The following is a 20234-nucleotide window of genomic DNA, read 5'->3' on the forward strand; positions in this document are numbered from 1 at the left end:
TTTACGACATTTTCCGGTGGTCATGACATTTTTTATAGTAAAAAAACCACTCAAAAGTGTCTTCATAAAAATTTATGTTTTTAGAGATTTACCCCGGAATATCTCGGCTCCCGCACGAGATATTGTTATAATTGTTTCAGTTCTATAATGCCAAATAGTAAGCGCTTCTAACTATGCCTATTACATCGAAAACATGATATAACTACATTATCATAATTGCCATCAAAGTCGATAAATCGATTATTGAGAAGCGTAAACTTCACTCTGCGAGAAACTTTTTTATTATTTGAGGAATCTCTATACATGTATCATACGAATTGTAGCTGATAGTCACCAAAAGTTTTTGGTGAAAGAATTTTAGTGATAGGTCTTACCGTTTACGAGTAAATGATATTTCTATATGCAGCTCGTGCGCGCCCGCGGTCCGCCTAACAGCGACTTGCTTGGCTGCTATCTGCGCCGGCCGGATAGCCGGCTTGTCACCTGTAGTGGAGCGAAATCATGCCAAAAACTATAATGTAGGCATGAAGATGAAGGCTTCAGGACGATTTTGGGTAAAATTTAATACAAAACTTGCCAGTAAAATGACATTACTTGACTCAGTAATGTGACATTTTCCTGACTTTTATGTAAATAACTATTAACATGATTTTGAATTTTTGTTTAATTAAAAAAAGACTTGCCGCTTGTATCTATTATGTATTATACAAAGAGATTCTTGTAAGAGCATGCATACGTAAAATTTCTTCATGAATCCTTTTAAATTGAGTACATCAAACCAATTGGAATTTTGGATCGAATTTGCAAGAAATAGCATCTACTTCTGAACTCATTCAAAAAACAAATTTGGAAATTTGGTACTTTTTATTATAATTTCTGAAAAAGGGATAATAAATAAAACTATTTAACAGAATAACAACAATATGTGGGAAGAAGTCGAACAGTAAAGGTATATGTAGGTATGTGCGTGAATGGCTTTTCGCTAAACGTCGTCTAGTATAAAAACAGTCGCAGGTGGCCGCCCACTGCAAACTTACGTCTCTTTCTTCGCATGGGCTAGATAGAGATGAAAGTAGCCACAGGCGACCAGTGTTGCAGTGGGCGGCTACCTGCGATGATTGACCTAATTGTTTTTATACTAGAAGACCAGGAATTATGGCGCAAAGTAAGAAAATTCACGCGGTAGTTGGACCAAATTCACTGTTCGTTTGCTTTAATAGTCCATAACCACCAAGATGTATGTTTCCAAAAGCTGTACGTATCTGGCAATGGGCCTGCGATATGCATGCTATTCTTTCAAATCGACACCCACGGGCCACGTTATATTGCCTCACTGGTGCTGTTCACTTTGCAACCGGTCCATTTCTTGTGGCACAAAATGCACAATTTTTGCATCACTCCTTTACATTTTGTTTGCAATATATCCAGTAGAATCGCTACCACACATTATCACCAGGATTTCCGTCACTCCGTGAGGTCCTCCCGATATACCATCGTGCAACTGTCGTGGTATTTCATATTTTGTGCTCTCACTAACTGTTTTCGTAGTTCAATTCAGCTTTCATTTTATTTTCTGCTGTATGTGATCCTGATGCATACCTCTTTCTCCTTGTTGACCTCCTTTGATTTTAGATTCCATAATAATCTGCAGGCCGGATTTCATTTCTTGTAATAATTGCAGCAGTTGTTCCATTTTCCGTGGATTCGGTCACTACTGGTATAATTGGTCATTTAAACACACCGGAGACTTGAAACCTGTATAACGTAAATTTAATTGCGTGATTTATTTATATAAAATTAATTATGATATAGGTATGATTATATATGAATACCTAATTGAAAATATACGAATAGATTGTAATCAAGTATATATTGGGTGCAATCGACACCGAAGGGAGGTTTCTTGAAGGACCACACCGATTCATAGTAGGTAGTAACCTACTGATCCATTGTAAAACTATAGGTCTTAATTATCGAAAACGAGCAATAGCAATATGGAAATAAATTGATTCTACTTTTTTCACAACAGCGGTCGGTGTACTTCAATACGTCAATATAATGTTCTACACTAACTATGTACTTCATTTGGTTTGCCATTCAAAGAATCCATTCTGATATCGTTTTGTGCAAAATTGAATTTCTATGACTTAATTCGCCTTTAACTATATAAGCCATTTTGTTATTTAACTTAACACTACCTAATTCAATTTTCCATTGATTTTAATTCTAAGTCTCTAGGATAGGTAACTTGAAAAGTTATTATGATTAATCTATAAACAAATGTAAAAAATGTATAGGTAGGTACAGTATATTGTATTCAATGAGACAATATACTGCAAAACTTATTGTATGAATATTGCATAATGTGTCATCCCCTTTTATATATTTACCTATATATAGGATTTTTTTCAATTTTTCATTTCGATGTAATATAACTAGAATCGAGAGGCTAATATAATATTGAATCCAATTTTATACGTACTTCAGATACGCAAATAGGCAGATCTATTTGATTTTCAACTGCGTCGAATTAGTTTTGCAGATAAATTTCATTTTAATTTGAAATTGAGAATGTAAAGTGAGCAACAAAAAATAATATTAAATTTATTTCCCTGGTACTTTTAAACAATGCCGGTTTGAAAGAGGCAAATATCTCGGTGTGGCAGCGAGACAAATATTGACAAAGGGATTCGAAGTGTGCCCACAAAGCAATATTACGTCGTCATAAATTGTTTATAGTCGAGTTGAAAGGCGAAATTACTTTGTATACCCTTTGTATTCTACACAAGAGTTCATTCTAGTTTGAGGATGCGAGTAAGCCATTGTAAAAAGTTTTCCTCTACAGATTCCGCATCTACAAAATACCACCACATTACTTTATATAAGTACTTATGAAACTACGTCTTTAGAAACCGTACGTAAATATTCATTCAATTGAAAAATAAACTCACGTAGCAGCCGTTTCGAGTAAAACGCGTTTATTTTTAATAGGTACCTACTTTTTCATCGGTATTTTATATTTTCAGCATGCGTTTGAGTGGGTGAAAAAAATAAAATGCATTTTTTGTGTTGTAGAATGTTAATTTAGTTCGGAATATTCTTTGTTCACAATTCTGACAAAGAATTAATGACAAAAACTACAACTTTGGAACAAATGTCTGTTCACTCAATTTTTTCAGATTATCTGTTAAATTCGGTATCTATAAGAATTAAGAAGCATGGCTCATAATTTATTTTATTTTCATTGTTCTTGTAACAAATAGGTATAGCGAACGAGCTCTTGGGTCACTGTCTCACTTACAATTTAATGAGGTCTTCCTTGGGTGATGATAAACATAATACTCAAAGCAGAATTGGAAAATTCGAAACCGTTCGCAAGTTACCGTGTACACAGACGGACATAGAGTCCAAAATCATGAGAGCTCGTTAATAAGTAGTTTGCATAACAAACGATGATGCGGTGAAAGAATTTTTCTTTTGAAAAATTTCCGGCTAAAGAAAACGATTGTGCACGGCTTTCAAAATTGTGGCCGGAGAATTGCAGTAATATACCTACCTAATTGGTTTCTAAAGTTTTAGCCATTCCATGAAAGATAAAGAATATCTTCAATACCACTATATAGTAAGACCAAATGTCCCAGTTCAATCTCCGTCGCAATTCTCGCAGAACTTCTGAGGTTGTATCCGATTTTCCTAAAGATGCCCATCCGGTTAATCGGTTACATAACGACTATTCTCGACAAACCGGTATAATTAATCCTCTTCTTAAATTGAAAGTGGATGGTATGCTAACTAAATATCAGCCAATGAGGGAATAATTCCGTAGTATAGCTATTTATCTATTTAAATAATGCACATTTTGATTAACAACGTTCATTGTTTATTATATGATTGCTGCTGCGTTGATAAAATGAGGCAAATTCTCTTTAGAAATTTGTCCTCTGGGAAATTCGTCTCCAAAAATGCTTAGTATCACGTGATGTCACACCCGAATATAGTATAGGTAGGAAGATGCGCCTCCGGAATATTCTTTTAGTTATATTCACACTGGAAAAATTCTCTACAAACATTCAATATGTGGGATAGGTTCATTTGAGCTAGTAATTTCGTCCTCGAGGACTCGCGTCCGAGATTCTTTTCTTCTAATGATACATATGGTCCAGATAAAAAACTCGCTCAACAAAGAGTACCGACTTTTGTGCCAATGCATTAATTATTAATTTTTGGGGGATCATACCATTGCTCAATGCTCATACTAAAAAGTAAATAAGCGAATTTTTGCAGAAACAAACTTTCTGAAAATGAATATTTCGCTGCGAATTTGTCTGAGGATGAATATTTCGGGGATCAATTTTCTGAGACGAATTTTGCTGTACAAAGTATGATGGGGAGTTTGTATTTATATTACTATACTCTCCCGTCGTTAGAGGCACATAAATCTTCGTGATCTACATGAGTCGACAAACAAAATATAGATATTCGCGGTCGGGCGAATGTAACTTTTGCATAAGTTTGCATTTCAAATAATGGATTGGGCAAGGTGACCTTCCCCTCCAAGTCCCAAAGCTCCACATAAATAAGCGCTTAATTTTCTGAGGTAACCGCACTTTCCGCAACAAAAATGCACATAATTAGTTTATCATCAAGATCATACAATTGTTTGAAAAATAAGTGACGTTGGTTTGTTTTATTTCTTTTTCGTGTGCGGGATTTGTCGAATGTGTTATGGGTCGGTTTAGTATAGGGTTTAATTTTAGATTTAAAGTGTATTTTATAATTGCTATTAAGTGTTGTCACGTGTGTATACGAACACAGTAAATTTAGAGTATTCTGTAATTTGGACAAGCCGACACAAGAGTCAATGTGTTTTAATACAGTGGGCTATTCAGAAAGAGGCATCTGTCGGAGTACCTAGCCGAATGTACTTACCTAACAAAAACACTCACGATGTGCTAAAATATAATTCAAACTTAATTTTGTGCACAAGATGTATGGGCCTAACCAGGAACTATTACTGGTAATGAAATGTAATGTCATAAAATTGATTCTACGAGTTTGAAAATTTAATCAGCTTACCTACTTCTATGCAAATTGAGACGATTTGGTGTCGTGTAGTTACATATGAATCCACCACCCCATAAATGACAGAACATAGTGCTAACGAATAGTATAGAAATAATTATTAACCTATTCCTTCTCGGTATCTCTATATTTCAGTCCAACGCCTAAATTGAATACATCGTAAAGGTCGTGTCGAAAATTCTTTTAATGTTATCACTTATCAGATGAGATTTGTCGATAAATCACTCCGTCACAATCTAAACGAGAACGATTATTGGATTTAGGGTTCGAAGAACTGGGGGTTGGGAAGAGGGTTTTCGTGGGCCCCTTCAGGGGTTGAACAGGAGTACCTTGTAATTCAATATTACGCTCCGCCCTTAAGGTTACACGTTACCCTGGTGACGAGGATGCTGTGTTTTCCCCTGTCAATGGCGGACCCGGGCGGGGTTTTCGGCTGAAAATTCCTCCGAAACTAAACCTCCACGCGCAAATCAGTTTCACATAAGTTTTTGATCGTATTATTATTACACCTTGGAAGAAGTCACCTAAATATGTCCATACATTCAAGCGTTTTATTAATTAGGCAAGTTTTGTTTGGCTCACACAGAGTGACAGAGTCCTTTTTTTCATAAGTCCCTTTCCGCAATATTAATTTTCAGCATGGCCGCGCTTTTCCGTTGTCAAACCGATGTTGATTCCATCTCATTCTCCGCAATAATAAGATTTATTCTCGACGTTCAATACTCTCAAACGAAATACGAAATGTATATTTATATGGATGTTGGGTGCGCGTTTGTTTGAAGATACGCGAATAACAACGATGGAAGGGAATTTTCTTTGATATAGAATGCAAATAAAAGATCTAAAGCGTCTTAGAATGTGTGTTGATGTTGATATGAACATGTGAGTTGTGAAAGGCTTTGTTATGCATTTTGTGCATTTTATTTATCGACATGTTTTTTTGGTACTTTTAGGCGCATTGAAAAATTGTGACAATTATTACTTTATTGGGTTCCCCCTGAGATGCACCTACCCTATTCTGCACCTGTAAAATTTGCACATACCTACCTAAACCTTTAGATTATGTTCATTTGTACTTACCTCCCCTACCATAAATTTCGGAACTTTTTTTTAGTTCTACAGACACTTACTAACCAAATCGACCACTACTGGCTACCTACTCAAAACGTCTGTCCCAACCCAATATGATATTCATACCATAGCACGTGGGAGAGTGGGGTTTTTCTGTCAAAATTAGAAAAAGAAAAGTTTATAAATGTACGCGCCCATTGAAAATAATTTTAAGTTCAGTCAAGTAGAAAATGACGCTGGCCGCTTAGTCGTAAAATTTTCCAAAGTTACCCTTATCTCTCTCTAGCTGTTGTAGCGGAAGTTATTCCCGCCCGCTATTGTTCTTATTAATCTCATTATTGCTAGATGAGTGGTAGCTATATTGCTTTTGAAACCACTAAGAAATAAAAAGTATATCGTTAGTGGCAAATTAAATCCAATTTCTCAACGCTAAAGATAAATATCTTACCTCCACGAATTTAAAAAAATATATATATAGGTAGGTAATACCTAAATTGAGGTTCTCAAACTTCTCTGTTACCTATTAAGACATTACGGAACAGACCACGTTTTAATAGGCCCATTTTGCATGTTTATTTTTGTTATATGGAAATGGCGGGCATATACTAAATCAAGAGCCGTTCACGAGGAAATCAGTTACAAACGTTCATTCCCTAGATGTGCTCAGTTCAAATCGTATGTACAACTTTGTTGTGAATGATAGATACATCGATATAAAGGTCTACAATAAAGTTGCTTATCACGTGTTCTCGTCCTCTCTACTACACAGTAGGAAAATTGTAAAAGTACAAATAGATAAATCTGCTGTAACGTATATCCTAGCTGTTTACTTTATTCGCGGCTATAATTTAGTGAATTATGAAATTAGTTGCAGATTGCTGAAATGTATACCGTAGGTATGAATAACGTGTTGGCATTTTTCAAAGTGACAAAACTTCGAATAGGGAATGGAATGAATTAATTTCAAATAATACACCTATCACAGGAAAAATGATTCTTCTGTAATTTTTACGTAGGTTATTTGGCCAGCCTACCATAGGGGGTGAGATGAAAGACTTTGGAAACACTTGAAGTTAAGGTCAAATTTGGCCGCCTTTCTTTACAAATTTATGTTCGATAATTTTTTGAATTGCCAGAAACTGCTTTAGTAGTAGTGTAAATTTTAGATGAGACATCTTGTATAATTTCATCACAGTAAACCAAGCTTGGAACACATTTTCTGTAGTATAGAGCTCCATCTTACGAGAAAGTGAATATTAAATTTAAGAGTTTAAATCGGAATTTGACCAGTAAAATAGTCCAATGGGGCAGAAGCCTTGGCTGTCGTTAGGCTTCCACTCTTTCTAAATTTATAGGGCATGAAATTGTAAAACTATAAAATTTAACTTACGCTAATGGTGGAACGAAGTGTCCCTAATTTTTAGGCGCCTTAGACCTGGTCTTATACGTCCTTATGACAAGTTCACTATAATAATTACAAAATTCCCATGTTTTTGTAACACAATTTTCACTTTGGAAATAAGTTTACGCTGTATTTAAGTAATCCTCAAAGTTCTACATTTTAAAATTTGCTGTAAGAGCAATATTTTACATTTTCCTAGTTCTTAAAATCCCCTTTTTTATCAAAATTATGAAAAATACTCTGCTAAAAAATATACGAGTACAACAAAGTAAATAAAAAAAATTAATAGACCACGTAAAATGCGACAAAATTCAATAATTTCTACCTCACCATAAAAGTAACCCGCAATATTTCTGATTTTCTTGCAAATGCTATTTGTAAATGGGTAAATAAAGAAAATTCATTACGTGTACCTACGTCATTCACAAAATTTTTGAAGAGTAACAAAATATTTTCGTTAAATTTTTCGTTAATTCTCGACATATGAATCCTTGTTTGAAAAGAGCGAAAAATACTCTTTAACAAAATATGATATAAAATAGGTATTGCTTCCATGTAAAAACTTTTTTGTCACTTCTCAAAAACTGTCAGGTTATGATATTTTTTTTCGCCACTACGTGAAAAGTTTTTCCTTTGAACTTTTAAGCGCATTTTTGAAAAAAAGTTATAGCACTTTGGCTATTCGGTCGTCGATCGGTTGGGCGGTCGGCTGTAAAGGTTTTTTAAGTATAACTGTCGAAGAAATCATCAAAGAATGCTCGGGTTTGAATAATTACCTTTGTGTCTCAATTCTTTGCAAGATTATTGTATTATAGAATAGCCCTAATAAAACCTCGATCCGTAGCTGCACTGACTAAGTAGGTACTTTCCAACGTATTTGTAGGTATATCTGCCGTAATAATGAAACTACCGCCTTCTGAAGAAAAAAAGTCCATTTTTTCATCAGTATGTAGAAGTCAGTACGTTGCGAACTCCACATTGAATATTATCTTTACCCTTTTTTCAGTATTTATCAAATCAAATTCAAATAATTAATAAATTGTATCTGTAATTTACTGATGGTGGGTAGAAAAGAAAATTTAAAATTTTCTGTGGCTGGCCCATATATCACCCACACACCTGCGCATGCGCGATTATGCTCAAAAATGTTTCAGTTCTTCCTCTTGTGTTTAAGAATGTGTACCAAAATTAGTTCTAATCGGTTAAACCGTTTATCTGGAAATGAGACTACAGACAGACAGACCGCCATAATCGAGATTTTGTTTTATTCGGATTCCTGGTGGTTCAAAACGTGCATTTCTTTAACAAAAGTGTGAGGGGGGGGGGTCATTTTTACCCCAATACAGTTATGTACTTCCCTTACTAACGTGCGGGTGGTAAAAATTAGGAATGCTTTTTTATGTAACAATGTCACTACACTTACACAGACTAATCGTGTAATCATTTATGCAACAACTCAACTTGTTAGTGGTACCTGTTTGTGTTATAAGAAAACTGCATCTTATTTTACTTCTTAGTGTAAAAACATAAAAAAAACATAAGTATGCATAAAATTTAGTGGTAGCGGTAGAAAAGACCAGAATTTTTATTGAAGTAAACGCATGACGGCTTGGTTTGAAAGTTTTTCCAGTATCAAACTATAGCATATTTATAGAAGGACGAACTGCTTTAGGTATAACATTTTGAGTATGTCCTTTTAAATTCCTAAACGATGCTGCAAATTGAGGATGAAGCAATTGTTTTATTCTTACTGTTAGGTAATACTCCTCATATCACAACTTACTGAAACAGGTATAAAATTACAATCGCCCTTGTAGCATATCTGCAAAAGAAAAGATAAAGAACCTATTGAAAAAAGTACACGGTAGACTATTTTACCTAAAAAATAATATAATCCAAATTGTTTGTGGTGGTGTGAACAAATTGAAACGCTGTTATTCTAAATTTTCGTTAAAAGTTTTTACCTATAATCTAAAACTACAACAAACAATACGTTTCGTTTTAATAATAGATCATAAACGATGAAACTTGCTGTCGAACAGTGTTTAAAAGTACTTGACGTAGCGTGACATATCACACGGTAAACTAAATCCATTGTGAAATAGACGCAGAGGGATGCGGATCAAAAACTAATAATCCCGAGCACTACCGGCAACGACCAGTGGCTTGTAAATACAAAGCTGGCTTAATATTACAGGGGTTGTACCCCCTGTTGGGCGATCATCAACGACACTCGTACGCCTCATCTCTTCTTTTGATTCCGCTTCGCTAAATTAACTCGTCACATACCTTACCGATCCTTTGGAAGTTTTATAAAGGAAGTTTACACAACTCTCTGATTTTCCCAAATCAACTGTTTGTTTATTTGCAACAACAATAACAAACTTAAACGTTATAAAATATGCATTCACATTCATCAAATTAGAATCGGCGCTTACCTATAGTAAAATTAACGTCTTCGTTGGCAAAACGTTAATTAAATTAGATTGAACATTTTCTAGTACATTTGAGGAAAACACATCAAATAATTTCAAAACGATATTTTATACCGACGCATAGACTGACTGACGGACGAGGGTAAATCCGAATATGTTTTCTAACATAAGCAATAGAATATTCAGTCCTTTGAATGGAATTGAAACGATATATTCAATTTCGTATCAAAACTAATAAAACAAGACATTAACGTTACAGATACAAATTATAAGGAACCAAACGGGTTCTAAACAAATATGAAAATAAATTTTTTATTTTACAGTCTACTATAGCGACGCACCAAAAAAAAGTTCGGAATTAGAAAATAAAACATAACCCCTGAAAAAACACCACTCTGTAAATTCTCACTACCATTGACATGACCAATTATGTAAGATTGTAACAGGATTTTAAGCCCTTCAGCGTAACATATTCCAAAATTGAAATACATATCTCAAAACTGCAGGAGTTGTAAAGAACAATATTACCTACATATAACTTGTGTTAATTGGTCATAAAATAAGCCGAAGAGTTATCTCCCGTATGTACGGGGTATGTAATGTTCCATATATACATAGAAAACAAAGAATGACATGAAGTCTGAAATCAAAATAGTTTTTAAAATAGGTAAAGGCGTATAAAGGTGATTTTTTAAATTGTAATTCGAATTTTATTCGAATCTATTACTTTTTAGTTGGTTTTACATACTTACACTAAAAAAGACCTAGAATTCCAAATCTTTTCAAAATATGTAGACTATTCTACCACATCATCATAAAGCACTTCGTGCAACCTTTGTCTCACCCTGTACGTTGAATAATATAATGTCACAAAATAATGATTATTAAACGGCAGAGCAAAGCAGGTAAGCTTTATAGGGGAATCGATGACGTCCCTCTGCCCGTCTGTCTGTCTCTCCGTCTGTCAGTTCGTGAACACGATAACTGGCAAACGCTTGGGCCGATTCGGTTCAAACTTTGCGCAGTTGACCACCACATGTAACAAGCCTATTGAAAATGGATGAAATCCAATGACTCCGTGGGTCACACCGAGGTGCTTTGCCGCTTTTTTAAATTTTAGATCAACTTTAGGGGTTTATTAAATATTACTTGACAAGTTGTCAATCAATACATATATTTAGGGTATTCAACTAATGCCAAACCCTATCCCTATAACTAATACTAAAACTAATATTTATTCATTAATTTAAAATTTACATTTTTTGTAGGCAATTCTTATACGCCGCTCTACACGAAGAAATGGAAAACACTTCACTCACCCTCAAAACCGCAGAAGTCGGACGAGACTAAGGGACATCTCCTAGCTCGAGAAACAGAAGTTCATATTGTTTGGCGACAAAGAAAATGGCAAAGTCTATAACAGGTACTTTTTATAAATAAATGTATTGTGGCGTTTCTCTCAGAACATACTCGAAGCTCCATCAAGTCTATAAAGTCACAGATCATAAGAAATGAAAGCGTATGTGACCCATTCTTTCTGTGAAATATGATATGCCTTCTTGATTTTTCGAGAAAGTTTGTTACTATCTAATATTGAGAAAAAAAACTGAAACAGGTTGGTTTTTATTCTTAATTTGACAATTTATTGTATGAAGATATTACCCCGCTCTAAAACCCCGCCCCTTGGATTATATATTTTAGTCTACTCATTGAATAAAAACACTATTTTTATTCAATGGTCTACTGCAATCAGTTATAGGGTCATGCACTGTGACCTGACCTGAATGTTCTGAATTTTTTATATGTTGTTAGGAACGATTTTGATACGGGAATGAGTTTCGTTCTACAATTATTTTTGGTAACTTTTTTCATTTTTATACGATTTTTCAACCAGTCATGTATACCTGATTGAGTAAAATTAAAATTGAAGGGCTCAACAAAGAAAATAGTATAAAACATTCGTTGCAGAAGGTCCTCTATCACTCGTTAATTCATGAACTTGAACTCGTGCTTATAATAGTTCTGCAACATTGGTTTTAATATAGGTACTATTTTCACAACGATTTCCAAAAACTTTTCCAGCATACTTCTTCCTACTCTGAATACGATACGCGAATGAATTGTTTACTTAAAATCATCGATTACACCGAAGTGACCAACGTAATGTCGATCAAAAGCACAGATGGGGAGGTTACTTCAATCTGCAAATAAAGGTTGCAAATTATAGAAGTTGGTTGTCAATTTCATCGGAAAAAATCTACAGAATGTGTTATGGAAGTTAAAGGATGTGAACAACATACAGAATTCTACATGAGATTTTTGCTTTGCAAACAGAACACGACATTTCTTTCAATGTCCATATAATACAGAATATTTGAAATGTCTAGCAAACGTAATATAGAACAGTACGTCCACTATCGAAAAGCCAAGAAAATATTTCTGAAGGACGCCCTTAACATCACATCACTCGTAAATTTAACGAGATTTTTTTCTGTAGAGTAGAGAATGTTGTTTCATTGTCAATGTCATCATACAGTACCAACTATTTTATTTGGCTGGTAGGTATGTACGGAATAAATATAATTAAAGAAAAATTCGGCTTACAAACGGTATTAAATTTTACATCACCATTAGAAGAGTAAAAGACTTGATGAAAAGGGATGCGCCTTTATTGAACTGCATAACTTGACGCTGACTCGACACGATCAAGAATTAAACTTTCCTATTGTTGGGGTTGTTCCAATTCATACAATTCCAGTTAATTTGATTGGCGCCCGAACGTTTCCTTCATCCGCTTCTGCACGCTTTTATTTGCCAAGTAACAAGTAAAATATTTAAAGAATAAGCGAAGATATTTACTATGTGAAGGCGGAGGTTAGTAAAAGTATAATACTTATAAATCTATTTCTGAAATTGTGTCAGAATATCTTGTGTCTCGCTGTAACGGATTAGATACCTCTACATGCCTTATTTCCTCGACATATGAGATCGGGTAATACAGTTTCGTTATTAATCAGATCGCTATTCAATTTCTTTGTTATGCAAAGTTCAAAGTAAGATTTTGTCAAAATCAACTAATCTTTAATATTTCACAATAAGAAAGTTGTGGAGCATTAAAGACATCGACCAAATTCGAGAAGTGTCCCTAGCCGCCAAACGATTAGGAATTAGTTTCTACCTCTCAAAATAAATGGTGTTTCCATAAGAAATTGTCCAATTTGGACTACCCTGTACATCTCGTGAAGACCTTGTACCTACCTTCCGAATGGAAATTTCTAAAATAGCAGGAACACAACGGAAACGAATTATACACTGTGTACAAGCCAAGATGTTGTTTCTCTAAAATGAAAAATTTGTCGGATAGGTATTCTCGCACGATTAGGGCGTTGTGCGCGGGTTTCCATCCTGTTGAAACCAACCAATGTTTGTTTTTTTTTAAGTGCGTATATAGTTGTGTTCATTAAAAAATGCTACTCAATACAGTGTGTATTTTTTACGGGCCATATAAAAAAAATAAAGGGTCATGAATCATGATGTTTCCCCGAAACGAAACGTTATATTGAAAATCTCTCAACGCTCGCTGTCTTGTAGATCTTAAAAAGTGCCTATAAGAATGGATTTTTATTTTTTTTATCTTAACGAAATTAAAACAGAAATGGGCAAATTTCCATTTTTCTGGCATATCTTCGGAAGTTATAGGATTTTTCTGTTTTTTGCATGATAATAACCTTAATGGCGCACCTTTTCTCTAATTTGACCCTCATCCTACCTTGTATGGTTTCGGAAATCTCCATGAAGACACCCTTATTTTGGACACAGTGTATAAAAAAGTTCTCAAAATTGCATATTGTTAATTCACATGCTTCACCCGAAGACTTGATTGGATATTAGAATTATGGCATTTGGCATCCGCAGAAATACAAGCTAACGGCACCATAAGCTCAGGCAGGAAAAGGCATTTCAAAAAATTAAACTTAAAATTCCCAAATTAACATTTCGATGAATTCTTAATACTTAATACTGAAAGTATGAATCGTCTACAACAGCAGATCAACCGAAATCCGTGACTACATTTAGCTCGGCGCCCCCGTACTCAAGCTGCCCCCCCCCCCCGGCGCCAGTTAGCCCATTAATAACCCGGGGCCGAACTACGTGTCAGACAAGTGTAACAATTAAATGCGCATTGTCTTTGAGGGCTTTTAAGGTAAGACTACGGTACAGAGAAATTGATCACAGTTTTACATATGTTTTTTGGGGTAAAGTTTTATTTTACAACAAATTCTAATTAATTACTTGACTCCCCCTCCCATAAAAAAACCATAAACTGAATTTTGTGTGAGTATTGGGGGTGGGAGTGGAGTCGGGGTTAATAATTCCAGGGGTTAATCACGCTGTACTGCGCTGCACTTGTATCGTTACGGCCCTTGTTTATAGTATCGAAAAGAATCACTTTTAAGATCGGAGATTTTATTTATGCAAAAAAAATCATGAATTATCTGAAACGAGAGAAAAAAAATTTGTGTTTCTATTTCAGTGTCACAATGATGATTTTGTACAACTAGTTGTACGCAAAGACAGTGATTATAGTCGTTTTTTTTGGTAACTCATCTGCATCTCTTAAGTTGGCAGTTACTAGTTAGTACAAGTAGGTACAATACTTCCATGTTTGAACTTCAAAATGTCAGTCTTACTACGGTGCCAACCTAAAACTTAACGGCATAAAAAGTGTTCCCAACATAACACATGTTAGTTCTAATGTTCCCTATAGCTTCTGATTATGATTTTTTTTATTAAATTAAAGCACCGAAATAGAAAAAATAGTATGAAAAACGCGTGTTACAATGCTTTATTGTAATACTCCTATCTTGGGGACACTCGTGGGTACCACAAGATAGTCGTATTACAATAGGTCGCATTGTAACACTTGTCTTTTAATATATATACTATTTTAGGCGCGTTTTGAAAATAAGTTGAAAAGTTTAGGCGTGTTTTTGTGAAAAGGATCGAGGTTTTATTAGCAAACTCATTTTATGAATATAATTGTTGAAGTCCATCTTGCTCTTAGTTTTCTCACAATGGGGTCAATAGTTAATGGTTTGCGTTTTGAATCTCCATTATGAATATAATACATACGTAGAATTGTGACACAAATAAGGATAATGTACATGAATTCAATCGTTTCCGGGTTATCGAGTTTTGAAAATAAACGCTCTTATTTTAAAATTAAATTAAAAATAATTGAACGAAAAATAATAATTAATGATTGCAAATAATCATAACAAACTTCACAAACAGTTCTTTGAGAACCACAGAGTGTTTTCAAAAGAAATTCGTGATGTCATTAATTATTGTTCTTTATTGAATAGATTTTAAAGCAATACGTTTTATTTTGAAAACTGGATAACTCGAAAACGACTGCATTTGGGTACATTATGCTTCTTACAACTTATGCTCAAAATTGAGAGAAGAATCAAAATCGAATAATATACAGGGTGTAAAATTAAAATTACTACCTGCCTAGTAGACATTAAAGACCTTCAAATCTTTTGTATAAAACTTATTTTGATAATCGACCTTTTCCAGACTTATCAGCGACCCTGTATATGTAGGTGTCATTCAAACAACTCCATCTCAAATTTCAAAGCAAAGGTTTAATTAAGGTATACATTGCAAAACAGTAACAATCGGAAACCCACTTTTATAATTTTAATATCAAATTCTTGAATTTACGACCTTTTACAAGCGAGTTTATTAACGTTTTCATTATTTCAAAATTCAGAGTTATATAATAACCAAGAAACGGCTTGTTCTCTATTAATTCCTGAACACAGTCTCCACACGACTGTACATAATTTTAATTTAACACATTCTCTTTCAAATAGGACAAGAAAAACGGCAAGCGCTCTTACATAATAATATGCCGTACTGGAATTTTATTGTTTTACCTCTTCTGCAAATTCCAGACGCAAAATTATATGATCAACAATTCCCATAGAAATGTATTATTTTTATCATCGACATCAGCGTTTGTTATTCATTGCAATTTAATTTAAATTTAATTTAAGACATACTGTCAAAAGAATGAAATGAAAATAACTCGAAATATTTTCTGCAAATAGACCGCGTGGCTTTGGAATGTCGTAAAGTGTTATAAACGGGGGGCGCTATTGACGAGGGCGATAATACCTACCGATAAAATTTGTCACCCCGTTTTATATCTAACCTATGCAATATTCGAATTGTTGAGACATTTATTGGATCGACGTGATACCTTTGGCTGGTCGTCTATCGTGCAATATGAGAGTTGTACGATGGCTCGTATTTATTTAATGCGGATTGAAACTGATTCGGTTCAATATTTGCAGCTGAACAATAAACGCAATCAAAAAACAAAGCTCCACCTGATAGCGCAGTTTGCATCCAAATCAAATTTAGGATAAATTAAATCGACTGCCCGCAGCTTTTCCGCCCTTCATGGTTGCAGCTGTGCCTCTTTCGAAAGCTCTTCAGCTTTTGTTCGCGGCTTATGCCTAGTGTATTTTAATTTTTACACTCCATATTCATGACCCTGTATAATATAGATGGATTTGCAGTACTCTTAAGTGCTTCATAGGTTGTTATGTGTTACTTTATAAAGTATAAACCCTTGATTTTATAATTGTCAGTTTAGTTCGGTTCGATTTATTTTCCGGAGGCGCGCTCCTTACACCGAACCTTTCTGGAGTTGGAGATAATGCTTACAAGTTAAGCTTTATAGAACAAACACTCCTTCTATTTGGCAACAACAAACACTATTAAACTTTATTAAAGTTGCAATAAGAAGCTTAAGTTTAAATAAACAAGCATGCAAACAGTCACGTGCAGTGGTTGGTGACATCTCTTCAACATTTCTACAGCCCCTATCTGTCATAAGAGCCCTTCAACGCTATAATGTCACTGTAAGTGTGTTTTAAGCTTTACATCAAATAAAGTGCAATCTGTATCTCATTCTGTTTCAATGCAGGGACGTATTAGCAATCAGTATCACCTAACCAATTTTAGTCATACAAGAATAGTGCGCAGTAATTAACACCGGTTTATTGCACAACTTTAAGTTTGTAGTTTCTATTGTAATTTACACCATGCATGCACATAAATTGTATCACTTTCTCAATTACTTTGACTTGTGCAATGCGTTTAAATCACAATACCTTATTATTCTTTTCGCCCATGCTACACTGAAAAATAAGGGTATTTTGTAATGACATCCCTATCAAAAATGAACGATTTTTGTAAAGAGGTGAGTGAAATGAAAATTTGCGCAGCTATTGTAGCATTTTGAATTATTAGTGCGCTTTGATTTAACAGAACCATCACGTACCAAATCTACGTCGTTTGATACCACATTTCCCTATACCTAGCATCAAAGGTTTTCAAGATTTTTCAAAATTTTTGACGTTTGACTGCTTTCCTTTAGCGCCCTGTACATATGGTTCCGTTGAATTGCATTTAAAAGTCTTCCGAAATCAACAATAGTGACGTGATACTACATGCGAACGATTTAAATTTTGATCGCCCTTCTATAGGGTGTTTTAAAACTAATGTTCAAGTTTGATAACTTCAAACCTTAAAAAGTTGATTTTTTCAAATGAAACCTGCTTTATTTTTTTGCACTTTCAAATTCTGCATCGATATTCCCTACCTATCCCTATTCCCTATACCCTGTGATGCTTTTCGTTTTATTTAAGATTTTCTAAAATGGTTTTGAAAAAAAAGTCTAAGTAGATGTCATTGTCATTTTAGCAACCGTATTACCGCCCGTATTTACAGGTTTTGCTTTTTCTTGTATAGAAATGTCTGACGCTCCGTTTAATAGCAAGGTAAGCTCTTTGCTACTTCCTGGTGTAAGAAAGCTGTGTCGGTAGGAAAATGTGTAGTGTTTGGATGAGTCATTCATAACCGATAACCGTAGATTGGTTCAAAACTTCAAATGCAAATATCTCGACCTCGAGAAAGGATAGTCGGTAGATGATGAACAAAGCATTAGTTACACAGAAACGATCTATTTGCCAATTTTTTTCCAGTAATTGCAAAACGCGGTTATTATTAGTTAAATAGTGCCAAACTACTGCGTCAAAAGGTTACTTTAGATCTAGTTTCGAAAGAGTATTTGTTACACACTGTACTGCAATGCAAAACAATTCTTAAATTATTAACTCTAAAAGGTAAGGGCCGTAACTGTAATCATGGTAAGTGGAAGTACTGTTTTTTAACTTTTCTCCAACAGATTCCATCGACGAAAGTAGTACTTCTACAGAAAAATTATGTTCATTGCGCTCCACATAACTTTTCAGGACAACAGTCTGGATAAAATTTTGTCAAATCTGGTGTTTTGCAATCCGTATTTACGGGATCACATCTGAAACAGCACTGCAATCATGATTCATGAGCGTGTTTGCGATTATTTCTTACCCGGTGTGTACCATAAGTCCCCCTTCAGTACACTCAACTTTTACGCACTCCCCAAACTTCATTTTTACTTCTCCTTTTTTCATATCACCGACGCCTTTAATGTTACTGTAGCAGTATTCTTTGTGGCCTAGTAAAAGCGAGGATTTAGTAGGGAGAAATGTTGTCAGAAGTACCCCATCGACGCACTTTGGGCATTATCCGTCTGCTCAATTGCAGTCCAAGGGTAGATGCGTCCAAAAATGGAAATTACGATTATGGTAAACGTCAAAGAGCGCATGGTGTCAGTAAACTAAGTATAAACGTACTTGTTGGTGCTATCTCTGGGGGTCGGAGGTCGGCGATTATGCGTAACATTCTTGGTATTTGCACATACAATAAGTAGACATTCAGTGGAAGCTCTTTATTGTATAAGGGCAATTATGCAAGTAGGTAGGTATGCCTTATAATGGATGATGAGGGTATTAGTGCTATAGCGAGTTGAATCCCGCTCCAGTGATATAAGCTTAAAGTTGCTAACGATACCTCTCTTTTGTTTTGGGATATTTTCCAAACTTTGCCTATGAAGCATAATCAAATTTCAGTTTTGGGTTGCTTAATCAATTCTTTCTTCAAATTTGTTTGGTCGCCGAAGCCACCACGCAATACATATCAAAGTATCTTATAAATCAATACAATCTTTTAGATTTAGATAAGCAATGAGCTACATCATATCAAGTTAGTACGTAGCCAATTTCCTCAAGTCAAGATTACATTACGAAAACAATAACATCCTGCTTTCGTCATACGTACTTATTGCAAGAAGTAGTTCACCGTATCTATTCAGATAGCGCGTCTTTTGGATTAAGATACCAAAGAAAGTCAGATAAACTTAGTCAATATTGCTACAAACGAATAGATATCTTCAAACCATTATTTTGGTAGCTCTTCAAAATAATAAGTAAGAGCAACTTTCAGGCCATCATCAGAAGCAATTCTTTTCCCTTGTTTAATTGTTTCTTCAACTTAACTCTTGGAAGCCCGGAAAACTGTTGCCATCAATTTCCCCGCTGTACACTGCATTTTTGCTTATTTTTGGTAGTGGAGATGCTTAATGCACTCACCACATCGACTTGTGTTCTTTTGGAGGATCTCAGTTATATATGGGATTTGATCACCAGTGATAATTTTTAGAAAAATATCGATATCTTGTTTTAAAGCATCCAAATTTGGCTGACTAATTTCGTGCATTACACGTTATGTTCTGGTGAGACGAGTCTAGGAATCCATCGCGCGGTTAAGTTTTCATTATCAAATCTTCGTTTTCAACTCAAACTTTAATTCTTGTTGTCAGTCTTCTTTATTGACCCCTGTGTTGTATCTCAAAAGGCATATCATCAACATCGTTAGCTGACAATATGGCCCTATAATACCGGCCGTAAATGTTTGAGAGTTATTAGGAGGTTTTATTGTGTTGATTTCTCAAATTTGAAAACTACACCATAGACGTGTAGGAAATGAAGAGCCCTTTCTAATGATGTGCCACTCGACCCAATGTTCAATTAAAATAATTATTAAAGGGCTGCTTAGGGAGTTGACGCTAGGAGTTTAAATTTTTAAGTAAAAGTGGTCCTCCCACCAACCAAAATCGACATGTTTTTGATTTTTTTCTAAATTTTGAGTTATTCAACCTGTTTCGTTTTCATTGTGTCGCCCTGTATGTATAGTAATGATCAAGTCATTGATTATCAGGTTGTTTAGATATTCAAGAAAGTGCCTTTTTTAAATGGCATACCCAGTATGACCCACACAAAAAA

The 20234-nt window shown here is 34.7% G+C and overlaps 1 protein-coding gene across 1 annotated transcript; it reads right to left on the reverse strand.

Moving 5' to 3' along the window:
- Positions 1–18016: 18016 nt before the first annotated feature.
- On the reverse strand, positions 18017–18767 carry LOC116160008. The gene is made up of 3 exons (XM_031473125.1): positions 18628–18767; positions 18442–18568; positions 18017–18388 (listed from the first exon to the last, which is right to left on the reverse strand). Exons 1-3 carry the CDS (start codon positions 18716–18718, stop codon positions 18298–18300), a joined length of 309 nt encoding a protein of 102 aa, XP_031328985.1. The 5' UTR covers positions 18719–18767; the 3' UTR covers positions 18017–18297.
- Positions 18768–20234: the final 1467 nt, after the last annotated feature.

The sequence above is a fragment of the Photinus pyralis genome, unplaced genomic scaffold (genome assembly GCF_008802855.1).
Source record: "Photinus pyralis isolate 1611_PpyrPB1 unplaced genomic scaffold, Ppyr1.3 Ppyr1.4_LG1, whole genome shotgun sequence".
Classification (NCBI taxonomy): domain Eukaryota; kingdom Metazoa; phylum Arthropoda; class Insecta; order Coleoptera; family Lampyridae; genus Photinus; species Photinus pyralis.

Bases quoted from the DNA above. Each gene is read 5' to 3' on its own strand.
- LOC116160008 (XM_031473125.1), bottom strand. From the start codon at position 18,718: ATGCGCTCTTTGACGTTTACCATAATCGTAATTTCCATTTTTGGACGC. The intron at 18,569-18,627 runs GTGCGTCGATGG...CGCTTTTACTAG, and splicing joins GCAGACGGATAATGCCCAAA to GCCACAAAGAATACTGCTAC. The intron at 18,389-18,441 runs GTAAGAAATAAT...GTGCTGTTTCAG, and splicing joins GGACTTATGGTACACACCGG to ATGTGATCCCGTAAATACGG.